This window comes from Sinocyclocheilus anshuiensis, unplaced genomic scaffold (assembly GCF_001515605.1).
Source record: "Sinocyclocheilus anshuiensis isolate Anshui unplaced genomic scaffold, SAMN03320099.WGS_v1.1 scaffold1230, whole genome shotgun sequence".
Taxonomy (NCBI): Eukaryota; Metazoa; Chordata; class Actinopteri; order Cypriniformes; family Cyprinidae; genus Sinocyclocheilus; species Sinocyclocheilus anshuiensis.
In genome coordinates this window covers 1,004,662-1,028,101 of record NW_015558637.1, presented here as the reverse complement: position 1 = coordinate 1,028,101, position 23,440 = coordinate 1,004,662, and the positions used below count along the sequence as shown (strand labels likewise).

Below are 23,440 nucleotides of genomic sequence, written 5' to 3'. Positions count from 1 at the left end.
TTATCACTGTGGGGAAAAAAATGATCGAGTGAAATTAGTAACATGGTGCAATTATCATTACTGCTAATAGCTGTGACTGTAATAGAGAATGCTATGTTCATTTTCACAGCCTCAAGGAAAGTAATTCATCCATTTCGAGGTCGAGATTCATTTCTGTAATGACAGGCGCGAATATTTTGGGAAATAATAGAATAATAGTCTAATCATGAGTGTTTGGTGTTGTGTCTGTGTATGTGAACATGCACCTGTTTTTCCTCACCTGTGCCCTGTGAAATGTACCTTGGAGGCGTATTATTGTAGCCCCAGTGACCCAGATAGTGGTGGTATGTATATGGGCGTGTTCTGTGCGCTCTGGTCGCCTGGAGTGAGTTCCAGATGGCTCCTGTCTCCCAGCAGAGAGCACCAGTAAAGGCTTCGTGTTTTAATCAGTGCCACCTGGAGGACACCTCTCCAGAGAATAATGTCGGACATCCGGAAACAAGACAACATTTTGTGGGATTTTGAAGTGGAATACATAAATGCCCTGCTGATGCAGAAGAGTTGATAGTTATATACACTCTCAGACAAAAAGGTACACAAGCTGTCACTGGGGTGATACCCGTTCAAAAGGTAGCCTACTAAAATGTATAGGGTACTAATATGCACTCTTTAGGTAAGGTGTACAAAGGTACTACCCCAGTGACAGCTTTTGTACATTTTCTCTGAGAGTACATAGCTGAATTGAATAGTATACCTCAGACATGTCTTTGTATTATTAAAACACACACGAAAGTGCTGAACTTAAGAAACAACAGCAGTTTTCGGTGGGAGAAAATTTCACATTATAGGCAAATAACATGAATTTTATAAGGTGATACATTTTCAATTAACATAAATCTTCAATAATGGTGCACAAGAGCATCTACGTTTGTGTGTGCAGGCAGCACAAATAAAAAAGGAATTATGGGCCACCTCATTCATTACAATAGTTTTTTTTTTCTCCCTCCCTCTGTTTGCTGAATTATAATAACAGAAAGATATTCACTTAAAATCAAGCCATCTGCTGGTGGTGTTCAACTGGGAAAATTGTCTCTAGTCAAACAAACCAGTTTGTTTGTGTGTTATATTATTATTATTATTATATAGTAATATATATGTATTATTATATAGTAATATATGTATTATTATATAGCAATATATATGTATTGTATAGTAATATATATGTATTATTACTATTATATAGTAATATATGTATTAAGAATAATTATATTCTTCTTAATATTATATAGTACTGTTAAAAAAATCAAATAAATTAATGATGTATGCATTAAATTGTTCAAAAGGGGCCTTTTACATTGTTACCAACTTTTACATTGTTAGCGAAAAATTCTAAAAAATACTGTTCTTTTGACCTTTCTATTCATCAAGAATCCTGCAACAATATATCATGGCTTTAAAAGAAAAAAAAAAAAAAAACTTAAATATATAAATCAGACTCCACAAATCAGTGTATGTATGTACATAGTATACATCTTAAAAAAAAAATACAAACCAAGATCAACAATATAATACTTCCAGATCTGAATTCTTATTACAAAAAAGGTACAAGGTCTAATTCCCCATTACATTTTTTACAGTTAACATTTATTTAATTTATTTATGCTTTTTTTTTTTTACTATACTGGAAATTCAGTCAGTCTTTAGTGATGTGATGCTGTCAATCAATGTATGGAGTTAAGAGTAGGGTTTGTCTTTACTCCAGTTCCCGTGTTCACCTTAAATCCGTCTAATCTAGCCACCCAGATCACAAAGCTGAGCTAAAGCCTCCAAAATTGTGCCACTCCACAAAAGAAAACTCCCTGGAGATGGATGTGGAATAGAGCACAGAAAATGCATCTCTAAAAAAAATCTCTTATTCGGACACACACTGGTCCTAAGTTCCGGACAATCATAACTAACCCTAGGGGCACTCTTCTGTTTACTGACCGTGAAAAGCAAAGGAAGTCAGCCGGGGGTTGTAAGAGAATAGCTCTAAATGGGTTAAACTGATTCAGAGTATTGTTTGTATGGGAGATTTTAAATATGATGCACTTGATGCTCTCCGTTGCTCGCTGGAGAGTAGATTCTATTGTTGGAAGGAGAGAGAACGCGCGAGCCCCAGGGCCACTTGGCTCGCGGCACACTGTTCTTATTTGACAGCAGGTTGGGTCGCTCGGGGCCGTCTGAGTAATTATGCACATTCTTGCAGTAAGGAGCAACAAGGAGAGGTAACTGGTTGCACGCCGACCTAAAAACATAATTCTTTCTTCAATAACTTACCTCTCTCCTTCTTTCTGATATTCAGTGAAGCACAGAGCAGAGACTGAACTGATTCTGTGTAGGCCTAGGTAACATAAAGTATAAATAGGACAGTAATTTAGAGACAGTCCATGTACAATGTGATTGCTCAAGAAAATAGTAAAGTTAGGCCTATACAGTATTATCCAGTTGTATATGGTCTTCTTCTTCTTTTTTTTTTTGGGTTGCTTGACTTTAGTGACATCTACTGTTTACTTAGCTGTTTGCTCTTAAGTTTAGAAAGCCCGTTGTCCCAAATAATAATAATAATAATAAATATTAAAATTATAACATTCCTTTCAATAACGGATTGTTTCAATAAGATTTTAAATAATAATAGATACAATTAAAAAATATATATATAAAAAGCACCAAGTAGGCTGCTTAAAACACATAAAATACAATAATGTATCCTAACATAAGATTGAAGATTAAAAAAAAAGAATAAGGAAACATAAGAAAACTGGAAATTGAAACCAAATAATAAAGAAACAAAACATACACTATAGGATACATTTAAGATTAAAACATTATGATGATGATAATAAAATAGTCATACTTTATTATTAGGCTATTATATAGCTTACATTTATGGATTACTTTCATAAGCATACATTTTATTTCCTTATGCAAACACAATAATGCCTAGGCTATGTTTAGTTGTAGAGATGATGGACTGGCCATTTACGCACTCCTGCGACCATACAACAAGCGGTGTAAACTGATGGATGGGTGTATCAGTTATATTTTAGGGACGTACTTTTGGCCTAAAAATCGATCACTCATAAATCGATTCACCAACCCAGTCCAGTTCCCAGATCTAAGACCAGACCGTATTGTCGATTGCCGAGCGTACATTCAGATATCTGTTGTCGTTACGGTCTACATTAACGTTTATGTGAAGCTTTCATAATACAGCTTAAGACGGCTGGTTTAGATAATCAAGATAAATGACTGTATCAGTCCGTTTTATTCTTATTAGAAGTCAGTTCTACTAATACTAGCAGGTAAGACACACGAGATAAATTAGCATTTGAGGATAACGGCTAACAAACATGCTAAGACTTGTATGTGTAAAACGTGAACGTGTTCACATTTTATGTTTATTTGTATTTGCATTATATTTCTATGAAGCTACTCTTTAACTGAATGAGAATAGAGGAAAATATCTCAGCCAAAATGAGGCTGTCAGGCATCTTTGGCACGGACTGAATCACTGAATCATTCAGAAATCTCTTTGTAGGCGTTTTTCTAGGCATTTAGACACAGCCAGTATGTAACGTTACATTCATGGTTCGGTGTTCTTGCTTTTAGAGCAGACATGACAATAGATAATAAAAAACAGTATATAAAACTTAAGTCACAGTAAAGGTTAAGTGGGCGTACACTCCATTCATTCTATATTACAAATGATTATATAATAGTATACATATTATTAGTATACCTATTTTTATTGAATAGTTACAGCAAAAGTTATGTGTGATATTAAGTACTTATGCCTGTCTTGGTTGCAGACAAGGCGACCCATATGGACCCGACGTCCAAGTCTGGGTTGAATCAGGTGTCAGATGTGGTGTTTGTCATAGAGGGAACTGCAAACCTTGGTCCGTATTTTGAATCACTTCGGAAGAATTACTTACTACCGACTATAGAGTAAGAGTCATCGCCTGTTTATTCGTGCTGACGTTTGTAAGACTTCTGTACTGACCTACTTTGTGTGATCACAGGTATTTTAATGGAGGACCACCTGCTGAAACAGATTTTGGAGGAGATGTGAGTTGGACACCTGCTCTTTACATTAGTGCTGTCATTTCGACATCTGATAATCTTTTTGCTTTTTTATAGTATGGTGGCACTCAATATGGACTTGTGGTCTTCAACACAGTGGATTGTGCTCCAGAATCTTACGTCCAGTGCCATGCTCCCACCAGCTCCGCTTTTGAGTTTGTCTCTTGGATTGACAGCATTCAGTAAGTGCTGCTACGATTCCACGATAGAAAGTCTGAGATAAAAGTGTGCTTTTGCTTGTTTGGATGAGCTGTTAGTTATGAGCGTATGTCTGCTTTGAAGATTTTCATGTTTTAAATGCTGAGAATTGCAACTCTTACACTGATGCTTTCTGCGCAGATTCATGGGAGGCGGAGCAGAGAGCTGCAGTCTCATAGCTGAGGGTCTTTCCGTGGCCCTGCAGCTCTTTGACGACTTCAAAAAGATGAGGGAGCAAATGTGAGTTCTTTAACTTGTTCTGTGGAATCACAATTCTGCCGTTGACTGTATATGTGTTCTCATTGTTTCTCTATGCAGTGGTCAGACCCACAAGGTTTGCGTGTTGCTGTGTAATTCTCCTCCGTACTTACTACCGGCTGTGGAGAGCGTCAGCTATACGGGCTGCACCGCAGACAGCCTGGTCCAGATCATACGTGATGTGAGTCACTCTGCACTGATCTACTTTTTATCAGATATGTCTGTTTGTCAGAGTTCTGTTGTAATGATAGATTTGCAACCTTAAGTCACTGAATTTGCTGGGAGTACTCAAATATTATAAAAATATTTGTGTCATTTTGCAGTGAAAACACATCAGTAGTCTTGATGTGCTTATGTAATTAGAGTTAATTACTAAAAACAAATGGTGGTTCTGGTGCACAAGACAATGGTGACACCAGCATAGAAATACTCATAATTCTTCTTTGCTGAAAATACAGAACGGTGTTAGACACAATAGCTTGCAAACTGTCACTAAATCAAGTGACACTGATTATATACTATGCATTGTACAATTCTATAATTGTCTATTGTTGTAATATTGTTTTTGCTTTTTTGTAAATTTATGATATTGTTATCAATGATTGCATTCATTAGGAATATTTAAAATGTGCATTTCCTGTAAAATAATGTGCTTATTTAAATCTACTGGTGAAATCAAGCATTGTGGAGACTAGCAAATATTCGCCACAATATACATTATAATCAGTATCAACATCTAGAACCTTTCATTTCATCCCACTCGCTTTACGCGTAAATATAAATATAAGTCATTGGATCATCTCTCTCACGCCTTTGGAAGTGGTTGAAAAGACAATAGACAAGTGTAGGTTGTGAATGAATTATTGAGAAGGATCACTCGAAAAAATGACATATTACCTCCTTCATCTCTCTCAAATGGGCCTCATGTCAGAACTTTTCTTTCCTTTTAAAGCACTTGTATATAACCAGGTATCCAGTGCGCTGTATGGTCCGTCCATCCCTGCTCACTTTACAAGAGAATTCACTGCAATGCAGCAGCAGTATTGAGTATTATTATGGATCTCAGGTTAACATTTTTTGTGGAAGTAATACATAAATAAGACAAAAATGCAAGCTACTAAATTGTGCATTAAATTCTCTTTTTGTCAGACACTGATCTAAATATTGAGTAAAAAAATCTTCATTTTTGATTAGTAATATGCATTGCTAAGAACTTCATTTGGACAACTTTAAAGGCGATTTACTCAATATTTAGATTTTTTTGATCGTGATCGTGGAATCGTAGCAGCCCTTACTGAATGCTGTCAATCCAAGAGACAAACTCAAAAGCGGAGCTGGTGGGAGCATGGCACTGGACGTAAGATTCTGGAGCACAATCCACTGTGTTGAAGACCACAAGTCCATATTGAGTGCCACCATACTATAAAAAAGCAAAAAGATTATCAGATGTCGAAATGACAGCACTAATGTAAAGAGCAGGTGTCCAGCTCACATCTCCTCCAAAATCTGTTTCAGCAGGTGGTCCTCCATTAAAATACCTGTGATCACACAAAGTAGGTCAGTACAGAAGTCTTACAAACGTCAGCACGAATAAACAGGCGATGACTTTTACTCTATAGTCGGTAGTAAGTAATTCTTCCGAAGTGATTCAAAATTCTCTCTGCTATTGATCTCAGAATAGCAAAACCCTGGTGAGACAGTATACTGTATTTGCCTTAATGCTGATCATGCTGGTTGATACAAGCATAGTCTACAATATTATGTGCTATATTATTTTTTTCTCACTGTTTTGTCCTGCCAAATTTATGTATGAAAGCTGATGTCCGTTTCTGATATGTAGTTGAAATTAATGAAATTATTATTATTTTTATTAATTTTTTTGACTGTAGCGGGGGATCCATTTTTCTGTAATCGCTCCACGGAAACTTCCAGCGCTTCGATCTCTTTTTGAAAGAGCATCCTCTGTAGCAGGTGCACCAGAATCCTCACACCCAGACTACAGTCAAGACCCCTTTCACATGGTGTTAGTCAGGGGCATTGCACTTCCTGGTAAGAAAGACACTTGTCCTGATATGTTTGTGAATGTGCAGTGATAACAGCTTTCGTCAGCAGCTGAACAGCAGATGGGAGAATAAAATAGTATGTTATTGAATTATTAGATTTGCTCTGATTAATGCTTCTGTTACATCTGTGTGTGTCCAGTAGCTCCTGGAGGAGGTTCTGGTACAGTCTCCCTTAAACCTGTCTTGCCACCTCAGCCTTTACCAGTGTCCCTGTCTATGGGCTCAGTAACCCAGACTCCTCCTCCTCCCCTTCCATACCAGGTGTGTGTTAATGGAATTAATAGAATTATACAACTTCATTACATATACACTACTGTTTAAGGTCAATATTTTCCCCAAAATAAATACTTGTATTCAGCAAGGATTCATTAAATTGTTAAAAAGTGAAAGTACAGACATTTGTGACCCTGGAGCACAAAACCAGTCTTAAGTCGTTGGGATATATTTGTAGCAATAGCCAAAAAAACATTGTATGGGTCAAAATTATAGATTTTTCTTTTATGCCAAAAATCATTAGGATATTAAGTTGTATCTCAGCCAAATATTGTCCTATCCTAACAAACCATACATCAATGGAAAGCTTATTTATTCAACTTGATGATGTATAAATCTCAATAGAAAAAAATTGACACTTAAGACTGGTTTTGTGGTCCTGGGTCACATTTATTTTGTAAAGGTTTCGAAATAAATGCTGTTCTTTGAACATTCTTTTAATCTATCGTGGTTCGACCAACATTAAGCAGCACAGCTGTTTTCATCACCAAATCAGTCAATTAGAATGATTTTTGAAAGATCACGTGACACTGAAGCCTGGAGTAATGGCTGCTCAAAATTCAGCTTTGGCAACATGATAATATTTTAAATTTTAAAATATATAATTATATTGCTGTTTTTGCTGCATTTTTTTTTATTAAAGGGGTCATATGATGCTTTTTTAAAGATCATTATTTTGTGTATTTGGTGTAACAGAATATGTAGCTTGTAACACTCCAAAGAGAAAGGAAAACTTGAAATCGCATCATATGACCCCTTTAAATAAATGCAGCCTTGGTGAGCACATGAGACTTTCAAAACCATAAAAATGTCTTACTGACCTCAGACTTTTGAAGGGTAGTGTATATATTTATATGAAACTCCTTTCAAGCAAAACATTTCACGAAACTAGTTTCTTAGGTGTCGGATGATAAAACTATAGGCCGGTATTGTTTAAAAATTATGCCATTTATTTATTTAACTTTGGATGGGAATTTTTTTGCGAGATATGAAAGCTTTATGGTGTTAAAATGATACAAAAATGGTAAAACATTTTAGTATGTGGTCTGCTGTAGTCGCATCAAAACTTTTATAAAATATATCATTAAAAATATATAAAGACAAATAGGCCTAATGAAAAGCTCAGTCAGATCAAAGAAATTGTATATAATGGGTTTGCCACAGGGAAAAAGGGGACAAAAAGGAAAAACAGGGACAGCGAAAATATTTGCATGTTTTAATGAGCAGTTCACTTAACCATTGGCAGGTGAGGTAAAAGGTTAATTTTGGACCCTGCTATCTCACTGCTTCGGTGATGTAGAGTAATCAGAGCGCTTCTCTCAATAACAGGCTAATCTCGGTCGGCTCATTCTGAACCTTTCTGTGCCTAATTGGAGGCACATTATTGGTAATTTTCAGCATACAGAGCCTCATTTTGATTCTTAAGCTTGAGACTAACTGCTGTTATAATCTCATTTGAATAGATCTAAGTGGTAGATGAGATGTGCATGAATGCATTTGTATTTGGTGGAAGGATCTGGCTTTGTTTTCAAGCAAGGCTGTGCTCACTAATTATGAGACCTCATGAATGTTGTCCCTCTGTTGCATACACTCTCTCTCTTGCCACAGAAGGCCTCTCTAAACGCGGCCCATGATGCAGCACAGAAGGTGCTAGATGCAGCCACTCAGCAGCAGAAGAGCCGATGTGAGTCAAATTGTGTCCCCTTATTCTTGAATCTTCTGCTGTGTTTGTGTGTTCCGTGTTTCACTATGTTTTCCATATTTGAAACACCATTTGCTGAGTTGTTTATGTTTTGTTCACAGTTCCTCAAATGCAAAATACTCCCTTCAGCCAATCACTCACATCAGGAGGTAAACCCAACCTATCCACAGTTACCACAGTGTCACCGCCAATGTTAACGCAGCAACAAGTTCCACCTCAGCAGCCACCGCAGCAACCACAAGTCCCACCACAAGGTCCACCTGCACCCAATCAGCAACCTCCTCAGGCCCCTCAGCCACAGCCCACCAATCAGAAGACGCCGCCAACAACACAGCCTAGCATGGTCAGACTTGAGAAATGTATTTCTGTGAATACTGACTTATTTGGACTCCTTTGGAGTCCATACAATTTCAATATATTCTTGTTTTTTAGGCAGCTCTACCTGCACCTCCAGCTGGGGCACAGCAAGGTGTTGCCAATAAGATTGTAGCATGGAGTGGAGTTCTAGAATGGCAGGAGGTGAGAAAAGTGACGTCATAGCAATATTTGCATACTAAAAATGGTCTTCTTCAGATCGGTTTTGTGGTTTACTGCTGGAAAACGAACCATAAGGACTTCACTTGGAATCTCTTGCTTTATAGAAAGAAAACAATGTCATTAGATATGTTGCAGTACAAGTTGCAGCATTAATTTATGTAGAAAAATCGGAATGTCGAGGGATAAACAATTCTCAAGGCAGATTTTCAGGTTTAAAACAACAAAATTGAGAGAAAAGAAGAAATGGAACATTTCTTGAACAATTTAGAGCGCACAGACAAAACAAACTTTATGCATGTTCTGATAGTGTGCGTTCTGACAGTTCTGGAAGGTAATAGAAGTCAGTCATCAGTGACAGTTTATTCTATTAGATTATTTTTTATTTTTTTTTTGGACTATACTGAATTTTTTTTCTCTCTTGGTGTTTCCACATTTTTTACACAGTATACAAAAAGTTGCATAAAAATTTGTGGATGGAAACCCAGCTTCTGTAATATTTGTATACTGAATTGTGATTACTCTGGGCTATACAGTTTACTACTAGTAAGAACAGAAAATGTCCCAAAATTATGTAAAACCCTTAAAGGGTCACCAAATATGTCGCTAAAACATTGCTAACAAAGCTTTGCAAGCAAGTGTTGTTAATGTTAGGTAAACTAATTAAAAATTGTTTTCTTCATTGAAATAATAAAATGTTAAATAAGAAATAAGTTAAATAAGAAATGTTGCTTTGGCAACTAACTAAAATAAAATAATTTTAAATTATTATATTATTTTAAAAATGATAAATTATAAATAGTTATTTTAAACATTACTGAAACTAAAACTGAAATAAAAATAAAGCTAAATGAAAATTGAAAAAAATTGTATGGATAATGTTTGTGGTTTACTACTGGAAAAGGAAACATAAATGGGATCTCAGTTAATCTCTTTGAAAGATTCTCGTAACTCACCTGTGACTCAGATGAAATGTCGTTTTTTTTCTAGACATGTGAAAAAGATTGATTTGATCTGGTAAAGCTATCTAGTCGTGTTTTTATTGATGTATTGTTAGGTGACCCGTGGGTATTGTGCCTGGGGTGCCATTTGCACGGACTGTAATGGGATCAATGATGTTTCTTGATTTCTGCTTGATTTATGGTAGAGGCCTTCATTTTAGATTAATGAAATGCTATTGACTATTCTACAATGGCCTCAAGATCATCTCAGCAACGAATGTTCCCAAACGCACAATCAACTACTGAAATGTTTTGTTTTGACACTGGGTCAACACAAATGATCAGGAAACAAAAACACAGACGCACATGCCATGGCCATTATCACCATCTGGTCAATAACATGCCAGCAAACCAATGTACGCTTATCAGGCACGGCGGCACGCTCGGTTGTTGAGGCCTGTCGTAGAGTCGCCATCTGGATGATGAGTTCACACAGCTCACCACACACTATTCGCAAAAACAAATACTGCCAAGCTGCGCTGTGTAAATTAAATCAATAGTAATTCTGCGCCACAACTCTGTCGTTCTGCAGATGAGTCCTGCGTTTTCTCCACACTGTCCTTTTTCAGCGATACTGTAAGGTTGTAGTAAAGTTGTCCAAAACTGGTATATTTCTAAAATCGATAAGTTGCTGCGTCAACAGTTGGTCTAAATGACGCTTTAAAAAATTAAGTTCCAGCTAATATTCTTAACATGGTCCGTTTGCTCATTAGTTGTACTGTTTTGATTGACATAATAACATTGCAGCTCTTCCATAGTCAGTGCGATCTCTCTTGTTCTGGAAGTTGCACACACAGGTTGTAAATTTCTCTGAGACCTCCTGCCTTAAGTCCTACAATCTATCTCTGCCAGCAAGGTCTTTTTACTCTGTATGTTAACCTCTTCATCTTATTCTGTCTCTCCTTTTTTCCCTCCCCTTGTCACCTCTCCCTCTGTCTCCATCAATCACCGCAGAAGCCCAAGGCTTCCTCCATGGACTCCAACACAAAACTTACGCGCTCCCTGCCCTGCCAGGTCCAGGTCAGCCAAGGGGAAAATCTGTGAGTGACTCCGTTTGGCCCATATTTGCATAATGTAGAATATATGGTAGAGATGAACAGAGAGGATGAAGTTTTTTTACCCCCTCTTTTGTTTCAGAAATACAGACCAGTGGCCACAGAAGCTGATCATGCAGCTCATCCCTCAGCAGCTCCTGGTAAATGTGAATATAGTTGTTTCCTGCAGGATGCATTACTGGGCTTGCGAGGGAAGCAATGCTTTATTATTCTTGTTCTTGTTCTCCTCCTCCTATATTATCTCCTTCTAGGGCTGGGTGATATAGCTAAAAAAATTATCAACGATATAATGTATATTAGGGCTGGGCGATATAGCTAAAAAATGTATCAACGATATAATGTTTCATATCATTCGGTATCAATAATTATTGACATTTTTTATAACCTTTTTTAAAACAAAAAGCAATAGATTTTTTTTTTTTATTATTTAACCACTGTATTTATAATTAACACAATTTATTTAGACAAACAACAAATATTTTTTGTTTTAACAATCAAACACAATAAAAATTCAACAATTATATAATTTCTAATGTTTTATGTACAGATTAAATAGGTCTTTATTGTATAGGTCTAATTGTCTCCCGAGGCCACAGGAGGGCGCAATGAGCAAAGTAATGCAGCGCATTTAAATTGTCAACGCAAGGAAGTAACTCCAGTTTAAACTGTTTTAACTTTGCATGGCTTTCTATACATCTCTTCTGTGAGACGCGATTGCAGCGGTCGTATTTGTCCGTCTAAAAAATGCGCTGAATATGCGTTCTGTGAATGGCTTGGTTTCGGTTTTAACCCATTCAAGATCTTCTCCGCATTGAGCTTCTATATTTCTCTAATAGTCTGAATGCATAACACAGCAGCGGCGCATCTCGTGGGCTGGACTAACAAAACATTAAAATACAACAACGTCACTTACATCACCGCATCTCGCGCTCCACTGATGACGCTCCCTGATGCACACCTAACATTCAAATGCAAATGTTTATTTTAAATTAGACTAATATTCATTCTTTATTCACAATCTCCTCATCACAGGCAGGCACAGCACTCATGTTCGTGTTTGTGTGTGCTGTCTGCGTCACTCATAGCACGTGCCTATGTCTTGCACTATATCGAATATTTTTTCTATCGATATCGAAGAAGGTGTACCGCCGATAAATATTGATATCGTTTTATCGCCCAGGCCTATCTCCTTCATTATCTTTTTTCTCTGGTCCTTTTTCTCTTCCGTTCCCATCTTTTTCATTTCCTCCTTATTCTCACTCACCCTCATTGGTTTTCCTGTATCATCATCCCTTTTTTTTGTTCTTCTCAGTATTTTTCTCCTTCTTTTCTACTCCATTGTTATCTCCTCTTTTTTTACTCCATCTCCTTTTGTACGTAATCTTTTTCTTTTCATTCAATCATCTTTTCATTCCCTTACTTTTTCTCCTCTTCCTAAATCATAATTTCTACTTTTCTTCATCTTTTTTCTCTTTTTTTCTCCCATTTTTCTTCTTCTCCTAAATCATAATTGTCATCTCGTCTCCTGTTTCCTCATCATCTTTTTCTCTTCTGTCTCATAATTCTTCTTCTACTCCTCCTCCATCACCATCACCTCCTGCTCTTCTTTCATGTTGTCCTTCTACTTATGTTTCACTCCCCCTGCTGGACTATGCATACTTCCCTGATGCACACAGTATGCAAAATGCATTGTCAAATGAGTAGAATGTTCATTACAGACGGTATTCTTTGCACAAATTACTAACTTTAATTATACTTAAGTTAAAAACCATACTATAATTACAAAAATATCGCATGAAATATACATTTAAACTCTCGCATTAACTTTAAAATGTAGATTTCAAACGGCTTTTGTTCATGTCAACCTAAACAGCATATATACGTGCTGAATTGTGTTTGGTCAAACATCTGGGTCACATGGTTTATTAATGCAGTGATGATTCCTGTGTCTTGTTGTCTTTCCATAGACTACTCTGGGCCCTCTGTTCAGAAACTCTCGTATGGTACAGTTTCTGTTTACTAATAAAGATATGGAGTCTTTGAAGGGACTGTATCGCATCATGACCAATGGATTTGTGAGTACAATAACAGAATCATATTCATAACCTCCTCCTCTAACATCAGTCAGTTCAAAATTAATAATCAAGCTAGAACCTTCTCATATAGGCCAAGTTTTTATGTTCTCCATGCATTTATCTATATTTTTATACTATATTTAAGGTTCTATTTCCCATTGCAGACTTCTAAAGAAAATTTGATAGTGTGTAATAATGGTCTTCATCCTCTTGGGGGAGTTCTTCCTCTGCTTTTGAATGTTAGAAAGATTTTCATATTTAGCCATGAAAAAGGTCGAATAAATAAAGTCACATAGCTAGCATTTCCACTGAAAATGAAAGGCTCTGAAATGAACCTTTACCCTGGAGCTAGATCCCTTGACGCAGACTAAGAGATCTGTAAGTAGTGAATCACCATTAACACTGATTAAATTCAGTTTTAGGTTCAATCTGTGTCTGGGAAGCGGCTGCTTAGTTAATTTTAATCCTGTCTTCAAATATAATCGTGCAAGCCCAGGCAGCTCTCCAGTCACTGTAGTTGTGTGTGCTGTCTAGATGTGTGGATTGGCAAATAGTTTGATTTATATTGTGTGTGTGTGTGTGTGTGTAGGCTGGTTGTGTGCACTTCCCCCACAGTGCTCCGTGTGAGGTGCGTGTGCTGATGCTGCTGTACTCGTCTAGGAAGAGGATCTTCATGGGACTCATCCCTAATGACCAGAGCGGATTCGTCAATGGCATTCGGCAGGTTATCACTAACCACAAACAAGTGCAGCAGCAACGCTCGGTGAGTCACACGGTGAAATGGTGTAGTTTTCACTATAAACAAACACAGTTATTGATATGAAATGGACAGAGCAGCACAAAACTGTAAAATTGTAAATATAAATGCTCACGTGAAATCTACATCTAAAGTAGCACAATCTTTTTGTTCCTGTAAAATGTTTGCGTAAAAGAACAAATGTTTTTTTAACAGTTTATTTAACAGTGAAATTGATCCTGTTATGTTTCTTGCACCTTGTGAGCAGCTGTCTCCGGTTTTGCTTTGATGTTGCACACATAATACATATGGCACCTAAAATTAACACTTGCTAAGTGCTGATTATGAGTTAAAACACCCATTGCTTTGGCAATTTAAAACAAATGCCTGCTGATCGGTAACTATTTTAGGACCTGCAACATATAATGCAAGGTTAGTAAACATTGCCAAATTGTATCCATGTGTCCCTGACACATGTCCTGGTTGGCATCAACATGCAAAATATTGAGGATCATACCAGCCATTCTAGAGGAAACCGGAGACGAAGAACCTGTTTTACTTTGACAATATGTGACCCTGGACCACAAAAACCAGTCATAAGGGTCAATTTTTTTAAATTGAGATTTATACATCATCAAAAATATGAATAAATAAACTTTCCATTGATGTATGGTTTGTTAGGACAATATTTGGCTGAGATGCAACTATTAAAAAATCTGTGGAGATGTGAAATTGAGGGGTGTTCTTGAGATCTGCATGTGTTTGTTTAACTACAATAGCAGCTAATCTTGTGGCTGACTCCAGCAGCTAATATGTGTGTAGGTTTTTTTTTTTAAAGATAGAAAAGCATAATACTATAGCAGTATTAAGCTGGATGTAAGTTGGTTACAGACCAAAGAACAGACGTTTCAGCCCATGCTTTCTTCAGCTCAGTGCTATATGTTATTTTGTTAAATATTTCTGTACTGTTATTAAATTAAATATTATTATTTCATTTTGTATACATTGGTGTTTACTTAAACACCTTATAATAAAATTGTATATAATTGTCAGAAATGTAATTCCTTACATATTTAATTAATTAAAGACTTGTCTCTAGTTAGTTTTGTTTTCAGAGCCAGTGCACCTTTAAATCATTAAATCATATATAAATTGTTTGTAGTTGTAAAAATAAATTCTCAAAGAAGCATATCCTCAGATCTGCAGTTGTTTCACATTTTTTGCATCACTGGACAAAATGTTGATTACCAAAATAGTCACTTTAAAAATAATAATAATAAATAAATAAGTACTGTTTCAATAGTGTGTTTCACATTCATGTGAAAAAAATCACTAGCCTTTTCTGTGTATGGTTCTATTTTTCAACTTCATTTCAATGAAAAAAAGGCACACCTAAAACCCTATAATGGCTGTAAATATGACAAACCCTAATCCTTTTACTTCCATTGTGAGTGGCTTGCCACAACCCTGGCTCTTTTTTTAAGAGGTGAGTTGAAATAATTGTTTTCAACATTTTGCCACAAGTGCTGTTGATTGAGCTTATCTTGTATTGAACCTAAAAATCAAAAATCACTGCACAAAAAATAAATAAATAATTGTTTTCAAACATGAGTTTGATACATACAAAATCAATTATACGGTCACACGCTTGAAAATGTGCATGCCATGCAAACTCTAGCATAAAAACCTGTACAATATTGAAAACATACTTGCACACAAATATACCTTCATGAAAAGAACAGCATTTTGGGACACTTTTTGAAACAACCAAAAAATTTGCTTAAAGTGTGCGCGTGTTTTAATTGTGCTATTTTTGTGCTTTGTTCTTTAATTCTGTCATTAATCCATTGCTTGTCTGTTTTCTCAGATGAACAATGCTGTTCAGATGCAACCTGGACAGGTCCCACCCAATCAGAACTTCCTCAACAGACCGCCGGGCCCCATCCCCGTTACGCATGGCAACGTGCAACAGCAGGTAAAGCAGCAGTGCTTCCCCCTCTCCTCTCTCCCCTGCCCTGCACTCTCTCTGTCTCTGGCCCTGTGCACTCACCCTGTTTGTATTTCTCCTCGGCTTGAGATGGAATGTGCATGCTGTTCTAAACCCTCCTGGTCTCCTCCTCTCTGTCCCTCTCTTTCTGCCTCAGTCTGTGGTGGTGGGCTTGCCCTCCGTCAGTCAGGTCATACTGATGGAGGACCAGCAGAGACAAAACAACATGGTGAGAATCAGAAACATAATTATGCATGCATGCATGCACACACGTAGGACCATGTTTTCTGCAAGCACAGGGATTCACAGCTTGATTTTCTGCCATTTCTCCATCTTGTGAACGGCGTTGTGTGTTAAAGGGGACATTGCTGAAAGAAGTCTCTTATGCTCACCAAGGCTACCTTTTTTTAGATGCCGTAAAAACAGTAATATTGTGAAATAATATTACAGTTTAAAATGTTAATATTTTACAATGTAATTCAGTAATCAGTAATAATTTTCAGAACCGCATTTGTTTAAAATGGAAATCTTAAAAACATAAAAGTCTTTATTGTCAATCTCGATCAATTTAATGCATCCTTGCTGAATAAAAGTATTAGGTAACACTTTATTTAAAGGTGTCCTTGTTACACATTACATGTACTTATTATTATTATAATAACAATAAATTATGCATAATTACATGCAAGTAACCCTAACCCTAAACCTAACCATATAGCAAGTACATGTAGTTAATTAATATTACTAAGTACTTAAATGTAGAATTACACAGTAACAAGGACACATTAAAATAAAATGTAACCGAGTTTTTTTATTTTTATTAACTCAAAACGTTTGAATGGTAGTTTAAATCTAGTCCATATATGAAAACTAAGCTGCAAAAACGGATAATTCAGAATGTATAATAGTGTCGATGAGCACATTAACTGATATGACCACCTATATTTCATCGACAAATCAACACCTTTTCAGTATTCAGCACCTTGCAGTGAATTTCTTATTTCAAATGCAAAGAGGTTAGCCATAATATAACAGCCAACATAACAGATGTAATTTACATATAGATGTCTTAAAGATGCTGCCTGGTTTAGGGTCAAAAACAGGGTGGTGTCACATTACAATAAAGTCAGGTCTACTTTGCAGCTTATTCTAAGTAACCCCTTGCTAGATGGCAACCAACATAAACACAGCACGACCAGTGTAGTCCATCCCATTCCTGAATGAGTCAATCTTATAAGTCGGTTCTTTTTAAAGCGTGACAAGTGTAATCCATCCTATTCCTGTACAAATCAGTACTATGAGTCAATTATTTTTTAGTGAATCTAAATAAGTGTGACCAGTGTAGTCGGATTTCCCAGATGAATGACCCGCACTGTATAGTTATGATTGACTCAATGTTAGAAATTGATTTGCATTTCAGTGAGTGAAATAAGTATTTGATCCCCAAGCAAAACATGACTTAGTACTTGGTGCAGAAACCCTTGTTGGCAAGCACAGAGGTAAGACGTTTTTTGTAGTTGGTCACCAGGTTTGCACACATCTCAGGAGGGATTTTGATCCACTCCTCTTTACAGATCCTCTCTAAATCCTTAAGGTTTTTTGGCTGTCGTTTGGCAACTCGAAGTTTCAGCTCCCTCCACAGATTTTCTATAGGATTGAGCACGGCGAGTCAAGTTAATGCCAAAGAGCTCAATTTTGGTCTCATCTGACCACAGCCCTTTCTCCCAAGCCTTCTCTGAATCATTTAGATGTTCTTTGGCAAGCTTTAAACGGGCCTGTACATGTGCCTTTTTGAGCAGTGGGACCTTGTGGGCGCTGCAGGTTACTGCAGAATCAGTCCATTGCGGCGTAGTGTGATACCAATGTTTTGCTTGGTGACTATGGTCCCAACTGCCTTAAGATCATTATCAAGCTCCTCCCGTGTAGTTCTGGGCTGATCCCTCACCTTTCTCATGATCATCCTTACTCCATGAGGCAAGATCTTGCACGGAGCTCCAGACCGAGGCCGATTGATGGTTGTTTTGTATTTCTTCCATTTCCGAGTAATCGCACCAACAGTTGTCTCCTTCTCACCAAGCTTCTTGCTGATGGTCTTGTAGCCCATTCAAGCCTTGTGCAGATCTACAGTCTTGTCTCTGACATCCTTTGACAGCTCTTTGGTCTTGCCCATGGTGGTGGGAGAGGTTGGAATGGAAGATACAGATTGTGTGGACAGATGTCTTATACACCTAACGAGCTGACATTAGGAGTAACTTCTTAAAGTGACAGGACTAATCTGTGTTCCACATGGGCACATAACCAATCTGTGGGAGCCAGAATTCTTGCTGGTTGGTAGGGAATCAAATACTTACTTCACTCACTGAAATGCAAATCAATTTCTAACCTTTATATAATGTGTTTTTTCTGGATTTTTTTGGTTGATATTCTGTCTCTATCCGTTAAAATAAATCTACCATAAAAATTACAGACCCTTCATTTCTTTGTAAGTGGGCAAACTTAAAAAATCAGCAGGAGATCAAATAAATATTTTCCCCACTGTATGAGTCATTCATATGGAAATAGGATGGATTACACTGGTTGCACTGAAAAACATTCCCTAATCAGTGAGTCTTTTGAGTTGGATCTTTTAAATAAAATGAAAAACATACAGTGTTACAAGTGTATGTTTTATGATGTTTTATCTGAGGCTGTAGAGATTTTCAAAAACTGTTTGTTCTTATGATGTTTATTTAAAAGCAAATTAATTTGTAAGTTTATTTTTTTATAAAAAATAATAAATTAATGCATGAAATATGTTACTACATTGTTTTGTATTATTTAATACATAGTTACTGCATTTAATCTGCCTCTAAAAATACATCTTTAAATAGCCCGGAATCATACATTTTTTTTCTATGGTTCCCATCTATAAAATAAACAATTCTGCTTGTGAATATCTAGTTTACTTTTTCCTAACTGTGTCAAACTAAACTCTGAATATCTGTGTGACTATTGGTCCATGGGCTGAGACTAAAAAGAGTGGAAAATGGTTATGTAAAACTAAGTTACGACTGTATTTGATGTGAGAAGCCTTGACATGTATTATAAGTGGACTTCTGGGAAGAATACTACAAAGTGTGGAATATGTCCCTTTTAATACCTTTAACACAGTTACAGTGGCTCTGTATTCGTGGTTCTCTCCTGTGAGACTCGCACACAGAATTAGCACTTATGTAATACAGTGTTTTACAGCAGCCTTTTCATGTCCACTTACTTTCTATCTTCATCACTGTGGTTTTGATTTTCATTAGCTGAGAGCAGCCATAACAGGTAATCAGCAGCCGCCGGTCACAGGTGCTCCGCCCAATCAGGTGGCCCAAGCTCAAGCCCAGCCTCCTGGTGGCATGCTGCGCCTCCCAAACCCAGGCGCAAACCCCCAACTCCGCAGTCTCCTCCTCAGCCAACAACCTGTAAGTGTGTGCAGCAAATAGCACATGAAGCCCTTCTATAGGACTTCCTTAAAGGAATAGTTCACCCCAAAATGAAAATTGTGTAATTAATTACCCTCATGTTGTTCCAAACCCATAATAGCTCTGTTCAACTTTGGAACACAAATTAAGATATTGAATAGTTGATAGTTTGAATTTGGATGAAATCTGAGAGCTTTCTGACCCTGCATAGACAGCAATATAACTACCACATTCAAGGCCCAGAAAGGTAGTAAGGACATCATTAAAATAGTCCATGTGACATCAGTGGTTCAACCTTAATTTTATGAAGCTACGAGAATACTTTTTGTGTGCAAAGAAAACAAAAAGAACAACTTTATTCAACAATTCTTCTCTTCCGTGTCAGTCTTCGATGCACATTCACAATAGGTTTCGGATGCCATCGTCCATTGCCGATGGCTGACAGACATCACAATGTTGAGCCAGCATCGTGATTCCTTCCTCCACCCCCTCTCCCGCAATCATAGAACGCGTTATTTTTTTTCCATGCCTTTCCGAGTACGGATTCGTGCTTCTGGCACTCCCCTAACCCTGCTCCCATCCATCGCGATGTTTCACTATAGACATTGTCTGATGCCAATTTGGTAGACTTCGCCAAACCCTAGTTCACGACAGTACCACGTCGCATGCGTGTGCATTCCTCTGCTTGCAAACAAGCCGCGGCGCATCTGAGTCCTGCATCAGCAGCACCACACACACACACACACACACACACACGTGTCGTGGTACTCTCATGAACGTGCGTCGAAGACTGAGACAAAAGAGAAGAGTGTTCCAAAGATGAACGGAGGTCTTACAGGTTTGGAACGACATGAGGGCGAGTAATTAATGACAGAATTTTCAGTTTTTGGGTGAACTAACCCTTTAAGCTGCGGTCAGACTAAAACTTGAGCATGTGAAATTTCTACAGATGCGGCAAAGATTGTAATATGACGCCACACACTGCAGCATCTTAACATAATTCAACAAATAATTAAACATGATACATAAAAATATGCAGTCTACTCCACTTTACTGCAATCCTGCATATTTAAAGTTTGCATTCTTTTCATTCAGATAAGAGGTCACATTGTGATGCATCAGTAATCTATGGTTCGCACGTCTTCAGGTGATATGAATTCACAGGTCAAGAGTTCACCAAACCTGAACTTTGAAACGCAGCAAAATTCGCATGAGCTTGCATTTCCTGTCTCCTGCATTCGCATTCATACTGTAAAAATGGAAGTCAATGGAATGAAAAGTGCTGTTCACAGTTCGGCTTGCTTTTATATTCCATGATCTCTCTCTGCAGCAGGGTGGGATGCAGGGCATGCAGGGAATGCATCCTATCCAGCAGATGGTCCATCCTGCACCAGGAGGGGGCGCTCAGATGCAGCCTCAGTGGAGGCAGCCTCACCAAGGTAGCGCTTAATTTCCAGTACAGTATCATTAGCACAATTTATTTTTATCACATCTGTGACCTCGTTAATTGTGTAAGAGATTTCATTTATTTGCTGTGGCTTGTACTGCTATTTATGTTTAATCTTTTTTTAAACCGCTTGGATACATTTACGCGATAAGTTTTATTTTCCCACAGGTCCACTGATGATCCCTACAGGTCCACGGGGTCCAGTCGCACAGAATCCTGGGATGCCTCCGGTGTCAAGCATTATGGAGGATGAAATTCTTATGGATCTTATCTAAGGACTGCTTTACCCATCATTCTTTGCTTCAGAGGTTTCATTACAGAATACAGGAGTCATCTAAGCTCTGTTCTTTTTACTTTTTGTTAGAAGCAGGTGCATAGGGGAAGGTTAGAGGTGTTTAGAGTGAGATCAGGAGTTTATTTTCATACTCGCATATTCGTTGATGCATTTACACACAAACCTATCACCGTATCATGAGAGCGGTAACTTGATTGTACATACAGACGGACCGAAGAGCAAGGCGTTTCATCACTCTACACCTCTCGCCTCAAGATTAATCACACGAATCCGTTTACTATTATATTTTTATGAAAGTTTTACTTTCTATCGCTTTTACTTTTTCTTAATTTGTCTTTTGAAATCTAGTATGTTGTTTTATGAAAACGAATAAAGTTAATTTTCTCAAGCAATTTTTGTGTTTGAGGTTTTCCTTAAAGTGATAATCCACCCACATAAATAAAAATTGCCATCATTTTCTCACACTCAAGTCATTCCAAACCTGTATGTATTTGGTTTCTTCTGTCGAGCACCCAAAAAAAACGATACTTTGATAAGTGTTGATAACCAAACAGTTTCAGTTCGCATTAACTTCCGTTGTATTTTTTGTCCTTACACTGGAAGTCAATGGGAACCAAATATGTTTAGTCACCAACATTTTTCAATACATCTTCTTTTCTTTTGAAGTCATACAAATTTTGGATCAGGATGAGCAAATGATGACAGAGTTTAAATTTTCTGGTGGACTGTTCCTTTAAGGCAAAGTATTCGTTTGTGTGTCAACCTGGTAGTGCTGTGATAGCAGTGGATGAGTGACTTAAATAGACTGAATGATAGGTTGCAAAACGCTCGATTCTGCCAAATGGTGTCACAGCGTTAAAATTAACCACTCCAATATGTCATGGAACCATACAGTGGACCTCTGTGCCAAGTAGTTCTACCAGATGGCAGCACTTGGACACACTTTCCTTGGCATAACACGTAATCAGGCTGGACACAGACACAATGTATGACTACAATCCACACATATTCAGAGATACTTTGGATCTGTGCGGTCGTATATGCATAATCTGACACTGAATCGTTCTGATTAACCATCTTGTGTGCTGAACAAACACTTTTAATGACCGAACATGACTATCCCATCATGCTTATTCTTTCAGAGTACCCTAAGGCATTAATTATGAAGCGCCATGTGACATTACTACATATCTGTCACATTAAGAATGTGTGTTCTGAATCCATCGCACCAGTAATGGGAACATGGGCACACAATGTGAGTTACCAAGTGCTGACATTCAGGAGAATTAAACAGCCTCTGGTCAGAGAGCAGTCGACCGTTTTTACTGGCGTGCACGTTTTTGTATGCTTTTTCGCGTGCAGACCTTTTAGTATACAGACACACATTCTCACACAGACAGGAAGTGATGTTAGTCCCTGTCACCTGGGAGACAGAGACGGTTGCTAAGATACGCTGACACTGGGATCTGATTCTAAGCTTTCTCTCCATCCCTTCCTCACACACACGCCGCATACACTGTCTCTTCTGTCTCGCAGTGACGGCTGCTCATCCCTTTCGCTGCCATCCAGGTCACGTCAACAGCTGAACAACTGTGGGCTACGCGCCCTTGCTTTTATTCCTTCTTTGTTGTTTTTTTTCACTTTCACACTTTCTAGTCTGCGCTTGTTCCTATTTAAAGCCAGCTCGGTTTAGATAGCACTCCTTGGGATGCGCAGACTGTTTGCACTTATCACAGTTTGATGTGTGTTGATGCACATTTTCTGGCCCGTTATTGTCTAAATAAAGTAGCATCGCAGTGAGTAAATCGCTGCGGCGCAGACAGGGATGACTGGTGCCTCTGCTTCAGTATATTAAGCCTAACGTGAGGAGTTGGGCCAATCTGCTCACTCATCTGGAAGAGTGAGTGTTGTTGCAGTTCCAGTGGCTGTATGGCTGCATTTAATCTTGCAGCATCTGCGCGATCCACGTTGAGCTATGGCCAAGGGAATAAGTGGGTCACGGAGCCACGAAAAGTTTGTTTTAGGGGGGCGATCGCTTTGACGGACTTTTGTTTTAAATATAAAACCGTTGCAGGAGAACGGAAGTCGAGTGTGGTTTTACTCCCAGAGATGTTTGAAAAAGTTGTGCGGTTGTTGGACCTCCGGGGCAGAGATGCATCTGTGACCTTAATGGATGTGCATTCTTGGCATGCAGGTGTGTTTTTTTTGTGATTTTCGAAGGCCTAATCTATTCCACATCCAAAATGCAAGGGTCGGGGGTTTG

The 23,440-nt window shown here is 37.8% G+C and overlaps 1 protein-coding gene and 1 long non-coding RNA gene across 4 annotated transcripts; one reads left to right on the top strand and one right to left on the bottom strand.

Moving 5' to 3' along the window:
• The first annotated feature begins 3,137 nt into the window (after positions 1 to 3,137).
• Positions 3,138 to 21,563, top strand: LOC107680875 (mediator of RNA polymerase II transcription subunit 25). 3 transcript variants are annotated; one of them, XM_016476945.1, is made up of 20 exons: positions 3,138 to 3,323; positions 3,831 to 3,969; positions 4,044 to 4,089; positions 4,162 to 4,286; positions 4,444 to 4,542; positions 4,621 to 4,741; positions 6,450 to 6,609; positions 6,763 to 6,884; positions 8,505 to 8,580; positions 8,700 to 8,941; positions 9,031 to 9,117; positions 11,088 to 11,173; positions 11,271 to 11,328; positions 13,156 to 13,263; positions 13,853 to 14,026; positions 15,867 to 15,974; positions 16,144 to 16,215; positions 19,277 to 19,435; positions 20,766 to 20,874; positions 21,051 to 21,563. In XM_016476945.1, the coding sequence occupies exons 2-20, from the start codon at positions 3,845 to 3,847 to the stop codon at positions 21,155 to 21,157; spliced, it is 2,184 nt and encodes a 727-aa protein (XP_016332431.1). In that variant the 5' UTR covers positions 3,138 to 3,323; positions 3,831 to 3,844; the 3' UTR covers positions 21,158 to 21,563. The 3 variants fall into 3 exon arrangements, with proteins under 3 accessions (XP_016332431.1, XP_016332432.1, XP_016332433.1); XM_016476946.1 differs by lacking the exon at positions 16,144 to 16,215; XM_016476947.1 differs by lacking the exons at positions 16,144 to 16,215; positions 19,277 to 19,435.
• LOC107680876 (uncharacterized) lies at positions 5,862 to 6,215 on the bottom strand. Its single transcript, XR_001633198.1, has 3 exons — positions 6,173 to 6,215; positions 6,053 to 6,098; positions 5,862 to 5,980 (listed from the first exon to the last, which is right to left on the bottom strand). It is a non-coding gene; the product is annotated as an uncharacterized LOC107680876 (long non-coding RNA).
• Positions 21,564 to 23,440: the final 1,877 nt, after the last annotated feature.